The sequence below is a fragment of the Brassica oleracea genome, chromosome C3, assembly GCF_000695525.1.
Source record: "Brassica oleracea var. oleracea cultivar TO1000 chromosome C3, BOL, whole genome shotgun sequence".
In the NCBI taxonomy this organism is placed as follows: Eukaryota; Viridiplantae; Streptophyta; class Magnoliopsida; order Brassicales; family Brassicaceae; genus Brassica; species Brassica oleracea.
Genome location: NC_027750.1, coordinates 47,450,163 through 47,457,496, shown reverse-complemented (window position 1 = coordinate 47,457,496; position 7,334 = coordinate 47,450,163). Strand labels below are relative to the sequence as shown.

Below are 7,334 nucleotides of genomic sequence, written 5' to 3'. Positions count from 1 at the left end.
CAACTTGTGACTTATGGTTATAAATGAAATAAACATGTGTATAAACAATCTAACTTATTATGGTTAAACATGTGTATAAACAATCTAACTTGTGATCATGTGATTTATGGTTAGCCATATCACCCACAATCTTCTCTAGGTTTCGTATCTTCTGCTCTGTGTCATAGTCAGTCAAAAGGGTTAGGCTTTCTACCTTTTCACCCAGCTGAAGCACGTGTATATCTCTGGCTCTCATCTCCTCCATCAGCGCCTCATCCCACCATTTGTAGACATGGCATTCGCCGTCGTCTTTCTTCGCACAAGTGTAATATCTTCTCCCTGTTTCACATACGCAAAACTAGCTAAGCACATACACAAACTAGCACATAAGCAAGTCAGTAACTAACTAGCACATACCTTGATATTGCCTATTGTTAGACGTTGCAAGCAGTGGCTTAGCACCACAATAGCAAACCTGCGGGAAACCAAACTCAACCTCCGGTTGCGGAGGGTAGTGAACCTGTGAACTACGTTCCAAGCTTAACTCAGCTTAGTCACGTTGTATGAGATCATCCGTCTCGCTGTAGTCACTGTCGTCATTGTTTCCAAATAAATCCTCGTCATCTGATGGCTGCGTATAGCTGTAACGTCCCATTTTTACTTAACCTGCATACATTGTCGAAATTTAAATTAGATACACATAGAGCTATACAGTTACAAAGATAGAGCTATACACATGTATTTACAAATAGCTCTATACAGTTAGAAATAAAGAGCTATACACAAACATAGAGCAAACACATTAAAATAAAATGACTCATTTATAAAAACCCATTTAAGGAAACCGGGACTACATAGAGCAAACACCAAACAAGAACATAGAGCATACAGAAAATTAAAGACATAAAGAGACATCTTCTTCTTAATTTTTTTCAGAATAACTCGGCTAGGAGCTTATTCTTCACAGCTTCTTCTGCCTCACTCAATGGTTGAGTCTTGGCAAGGAGAGTGTCTAGTATTGCTAGCCTCGACAGTCTCTCCTTCCTCACCAAATCGTCCTTCTTCATTTCCCAAACGGTCGCAATCTCAGCCACGGACTTCCCTTAACCCGAATTTCTTTTAGCCTTAGCAGCCTTGACACCTTCGTTGGTAGAAGTTTGGGAATTTATCTCCACATTCTTCCTCTTCGAAACGCCACCAGCCGTGGGTGTGTTAAGGCTGAGCCACTTCTGTTCATACCTCAACACACACCAAGCATGTTCAAGTGTGAACTTGTGCTCTTGATCAGAGAAGAAAATGTCATGCGCCTTCTTCAGAACGTCAGTTTCAGTCTCACCACTGCTCATTTGTCGCTCTGCTGCGAGTATGCTACTCGTCAACTGTGTCAGACCCACCACCATACGCCAATTGACGAATCGCATCCTTCGAAGTGTTAAGCCACGCACTGATCAGTACCTCATCATCTGCTGGATTCCATTTGCGCCTTACACCACGGGCAGCTGGTGTCTGTACTGGTGGCTCTAATGGTGCATCTTGAGATTGTTGTGAGCTGAAAGCCGGAAAAGGCTGTGATTCTCCGAAGTTAACACTAGAATGAAAACTTTCTTAAGGAAAGTTTTCATGGAACACGCTACCTTGTTGACTGTGAAGTAGTCCTACGTAGCTAGAGGACTTGCTAGGAAGATTGTTTGGATCCATAACAGTAACAAAATATAAGAGATTTCTTGGAAAAAGACTAATGAGATGATAGAAGAGAGAAAAGATAAGAGATTTAAATAGGAGGAAGTGAAGAATACAAAGCACATCACCGCCTTAATGGCAAACTCCGAACAAGAAATGTCAAATCCCAACTTATTACACAACTAAAAAGCTATCAATTTTCTTTTAAAACATCTGTGGCTTAAAAATATATCTAACATTTAAAAAAAACATTAATCTATAAACTACGAACTATGGAAAATGCAAAGTCTCATAAAGAAAGCTAATCAAGACAAATGACATGAGATATTTAAATCTTTACGGATCAAATTTGTTCATAGAAATCTAAACCACTTAAACAATTGATCTCAAACCATAGAAATCTATACGAAACAATCATACATTTGTTCATAGAAATCTATACTAAAGCTCCAAACTTAGAAATTTGAACAACCATACAATCAACACGAAACAATCACACCAGTTGTTCAAATCTATACTAAACAATCAAACATAGAAATTTGAACCTAACAAGAATGTTTTTTACCAACTAAACAATCATACAATCAAAACGAAACAATCACACAAGCTACAACGAAACAATCATACCATAGAAAGCTTTTGAAATCTATACGAACTATCATAAATTGCCGGACCCTAGAATCTATACAATTGTTCTCAAACCAATGAATCTATATATTTTTGCCATCGAATCTATCAAACAACATCGGATAAATACCATTTTATTCGCCGAATTTCGACAAAACCCTAAAAAAAAATTTCGAAATCAGATCGGACTTGAAAAACAAACCTTGTTAAGATTGGGACGATTCTCAAAGGTTTTGGGGAGAATTGGTTCACGTCGTATTGGAACGGAAGCGAACCGATGTGGATTGAGCTTTGGAGGAGGATCTGGGGATCAAACGACGACGGAAGCTGCGACCTCGCCAACGGATATAAAGAGATCTCCCACTCCAGTGAAAAAGAGAAGACGCAGGGTTGGCTTTCGATTTGAAGAGATGGATTTGGAGATCAAGGCTTCGCCATCGCCATCGCCATCGAGCTTTTGATTTTTGTTTTTGATTTCGATTTCGGAATTCTCGAGGAGAACAACAGCCGAACAAGTCACCGATTCCATCGCCCACTCCCGTGCTGCCACGTCGCCTACAGGACGAGCCCGAACAGCCCTTACTAAAGGTCCGTCCCACTCTCTTTTAATTTCTTTTTCATTTATTCTCGACCCATTTATATCTACGGGACGGACTTAAGGGCTCCCGATACCGATGGCCTTAGTTCCTTAGTAGATCACGAGTTTTTTTGACTTGTGAGTGACGATTCTGATTTGGAGGACGTCCTTTTGTGTGTTTAACCGTTAATTTCGAGCTTAATCAGGAGATTTCCTTTTGCAAGATCACTCTTTCTTATTTTCATTGTTTAAGAGTTACAAACACACAAGCAAAATACTCCCACAAGTAAATTTCAAACACATGAAAGAGAACACTTGTACTCTTACTATGTATATATATCACACACTAGTTTAGGACTTTAGCTGACATTACACTCTCTTTCTGAAGAGTCATCATCGCCAGCTACTAACCCTGAAATAAACTGAGCTTCATTTTCTTCATCACCGTCCACGTCAGTCAAAACGTATCTCCTCTCTGTAAAAGCCGATGTCTGACGTCTCTGTAGCCGCAGAACATGCATGATTACTTCAGGGGTCAATGTCACCCTCGACTGCTCTTCTCTTCCTACCCTGTTCGATTCCGTTACCTGCTTTCCCCAAAACAACACAGCTTCAGTGTCTGGAAACATTGGTCCAGAGGAGATGTGATTATTACCTTTTCGATGTTTTCTGGGAGAGACATAACATCGTTTGACACTGGCGTCCAGAGCTTAACGCTTCTTTCAATCCCGCAGGACGCAATAAACGTTATGTGCGGGTGAGACTCGAGCTGATTCACCACTCGCCTATCACCCAACATCGCCCGAACAAGCTTACCTCCTTTCTTCTTCCATATAAAAATGTGACCACAGTCTGAACCACTCATCACGTATTCATCATTTGGACCCATAAAGTTCACTCCTTTAACCGTTTGCGCGTTGCGGTGACCTGTATACACCTGTGGTTCTTCCATTTCCTGTAGTTTCTCAGCAGAGATACCAACGGGGGACGAACCGAAACCCATGTTTTTCTCAAACAGATAAATGAGCTCGTCGTTGTAAGAGACCAGTAGTTCGCTGGCTTTGGAATATGCCAATCCCGTGACGTGAACGCTGTTGGTTTCTCGGAGATGACGAGGACAAAAGGTGTTGACAGGCGCGTCTGGTACGATGTGGCGACATACGGGAGCTAACTGTACTCTTCTGGTGTCGTAAACTCGTGCGTATTCGTCGGAACCCCCAACCGCAAGATAATGTGGGTTCCTGGGATCTATGGCTATAGAATTAAGTCTGATTCTACTGCTGGAGTGATGTCTCCTGCATCCGTGTGTGAACGGAGAGGAATACAAAACCGTAGTGGGACTGCTGCTTCGTATATCAAACTGTCCGATGAAGAAACAAAGACAGGTTCAGAACCTGAGATTGAGAAATGAAAAGACATTGAGAGATATAGAGATCAACATGTTGAACAAAACCATCTTCGCCGCAGCTGTAGAATACGTTAGGATCTCCAGGCAAAACAGCAAGCTTGTACACGCGACCATGGTGCCTCCCGAGTCTTTTCGTCTCCACTTTACCATTTTCCAGGATCTGACCAAGTCTTACCTGCAAAATGGAATCGACACTAGATGATTTAAATCAAGTATAACATCTTCTTTGAGAAAACTAACTATATGATTTAAATCAGACACATACTTGTCCGTCGGCACCAGATGTTATGATGGTCCGGTCATCTGTGAAGGGTATGAACTTAGTCTGAAACACATTTTCACAGTGGCCGGAAGGATAAGTCAATGTCCTGGTTCCATTCAACAAGTTCCAGAGCATGATTTGTCGATCATCAGAGCCCGAAACAAGAATATCTCCAGTGGAACTGAACTCCACAGCATTGACGCATCCTTCATGCCCATTTAACTTCCCGTATAGATCGAGTTTCTTCACTATCCCCTGAACTAGCAAAAATCAATACATTTAAATTTAACAAAGTCCTACAGGAAACTACAACTTGTGGTTATGATTCTCAAAGCGTTGTGTGGATTCAAGATCGTCCTCTAGAAACTTTGTACCTGGAAATGACCACTACGATCCATGAATTCAAAGTACAAATCCAGAAAAATGACAAGACTTTCTGATACTTATGACATAAGCATCCAAAACCCACATTTTGTACACGATAAGAAGAACCCCTCCCTGAGTTTCAAAAGTCTCATCGGAAAACGGAAACAAGCAAGAGAGAGAGAGAGAGAGAGAGAGTGTGTGATATAACCATCGAGGAATATTCGAGCAGTAAGGAGTAAAATGAGAACCTCAGAGGCGGAGATTCGACGAGATATTGACCTCGGATGAGAGAAGCCCACCTCCCTATTGAATATCTCCGTGAACCCTTCATCGCTTCCTATTCGTTTCGCCATTTGTAGGACAGGAAGTCTCTATGCTTGCCTTTCTACAAGTACTAGGAGTTAACCGGCTCTACGCAGGGTACTTTTTTTATTTTCAAATGTTAACAATTAATTTAAATTATTTTTAAAAAATTTTAAATTCATTTTTTTTTGTCGTCAACAAACAGACTCATATAGACTCTGCGAACCAAACTGGTAATTCCGCATCCATGTGAACCACGAAAGACGATTGTTTTCTGACACATCGTGCTAGACTATCTGCCTTTTGATTTTCCGTCCGGGGTACATAAATGATCGTTGAGCTAATAAAATATGTCTTCAGTAGCTTTATGTCGTGCAGGTAACTCTCAAACGCCGGCCATTTCTCTGGTTCCGAAACCATCTTCACCGATTGAGAACAATCCATAGCAAAAGTAACTTGAAACTGATGTAAATTCCTCAGGCATTCCATTGCCCATATCAAAGCTTCCATCTCTGCATGAAGAGGTGAAAGACATGCCCTAGTATTCCTTGCACCTATCAATTCCTGAAAGCCCTCGAGTATGCTATACCATCCTTGACCTGAATAAGGTTCTTTATCTTTCCAGGAACCATCTATGAAACACCAACGACCAACTCTCAGCTGCCGATTCAAAACCTCATTCTGTGGTGGAGCCTGCTTAGTCTTAATCACCTGAGCCTCACCCCAAAGTGTTGATTCAGTTTCTGCAAGCGTAAGTGTATCTTTTAGGTCAATATCCAAATTACTAAAGACCTTATTATTCCTTCCTTTCCAAATATACCATAGTATCCACGCAAAATGATGATCTTCCATCTTCGGAAGTACCCTCCAGAAAAGATGATCCATATTTGTAAATAGTGAGTTATTTTTTTGAACGTTGTATTATGAACAACAACAAATTCTGAATTATATGTTTGTGTGAATACATATTTCCTTAGAAAAAATTAGAAAACTATACATTTTTTAGATAGATGTTTGATATAGTTTTTCCTTTCTCATATTGTATATATTTTTTTTTTTATATATTGTAGGGCAATTTTCTCAAATAGATCTTTTAAGTCTTTGTCACAAAATAACATTCAATAAGAAAAATGACCAAAATAGCCTCTTTTATTTTGAAAAGTTTAATTTTTATTTTTAAAAATTTGAAACTCTATCTTCAAAACCCTACCCCTTAACTCTAAGCCATAAGTCTATGTTAGTTAACCATAGGGTATAAATGTATTTTTATTCTTTAATAAGACTTATTTTAGTCATTTTTCTCATTTATAGCTATTTTGTAACAAAAACTTAAAAAGGGCTATCCTAGAGAATTTTTCAATATTGTATATTTATTTATTCTAATTTTCTTGCTTTTATATCAATGATAATATTACGATATATATTTAATGTAATGTTTTTTTTTCTTATATATTATATTTACTTATTGTTATTCTTTCTTATATTTTATATTTACTTATTATAATATTTAAAATTTATATTTACTTATTGTATTTTTAAATAATAAAAATGTAAAACAATACATTTTTCAAATAGATGTTTAATGTAGTTTTAGCATTTCTTAATTGTATTTTACCTATTTTTTATTTTTCTTACATTGTATATTTACTTATTCTATTTTTTTACTTTTATATCAAATGGTAATATTATTTATAAATTTTTTACCTATTGTTTATTTTTCTTATATTGTATATTTACTTATTCTAACTTTCGTGCTTTTATATCAAATGATAATATTATAATAGATCTTTCATGTAAAATTTATATTTCTTATATTGTATGCTTAGTTTTCTTATATTGTATATTTACCTATAAAAATATTTGAGAGTAATAAAAATGTAAAACTCTATATTTTTCAAATAGATGTTTAATGTAGTTATTCCGTTTCTTATATTGTATATTTATTTATTTTATTGTATATTTACTTATCTAACTGTTTTTCTTTTAAATTAAATTATAATATTATGATATATGTTTAATGTAATATTTTTATTTCTTATATTTTATATTTACTTATTATTTATTTTATTATAGATTTTTTAGATAGATGTCTAATGTATTTTTTGTATTTCTTATATTGTATATTTACTTAT

At 37.1% G+C, this 7,334-nt stretch overlaps 1 protein-coding gene across 2 annotated transcripts; it reads right to left on the bottom strand.

Annotated features, from left to right (window-relative positions):
* Positions 1–3,079: 3,079 nt before the first annotated feature.
* On the bottom strand, positions 3,080–5,301 carry LOC106334001 (DDB1- and CUL4-associated factor 8). Of its 2 annotated transcripts, none has more exons than XM_013772371.1 (5): positions 5,148–5,301; positions 4,537–4,788; positions 4,303–4,446; positions 3,519–4,223; positions 3,080–3,450 (listed from the first exon to the last, which is right to left on the bottom strand). In XM_013772371.1, exons 1-5 carry the CDS (start codon positions 5,250–5,252, stop codon positions 3,223–3,225), a joined length of 1,434 nt encoding a protein of 477 aa, XP_013627825.1. In that variant the 5' UTR covers positions 5,253–5,301; the 3' UTR covers positions 3,080–3,222. The 2 variants fall into 2 exon arrangements, with proteins under 2 accessions (XP_013627825.1, XP_013627826.1); XM_013772372.1 differs by having other exon boundaries at positions 4,537–4,793; positions 5,148–5,237.
* Between the last annotated feature and the right edge of the window lie 2,033 nt (positions 5,302–7,334).

Bases quoted from the DNA above. Each gene is read 5' to 3' on its own strand.
- LOC106334001 (XM_013772371.1), bottom strand. From the start codon at position 5,252: ATGGCGAAACGAATAGGAAGCGATGAAGGGTTCACGGAGATATTCAAT. The intron at 4,789-5,147 runs GTTCTCATTTTA...TTGCTAGTTCAG, and splicing joins GTCGAATCTCCGCCTCTGAG to GGGATAGTGAAGAAACTCGA. The intron at 4,224-4,302 runs GTTGATCTCTAT...TTCATCGGACAG, and splicing joins AAGATGGTTTTGTTCAACAT to TTTGATATACGAAGCAGCAG.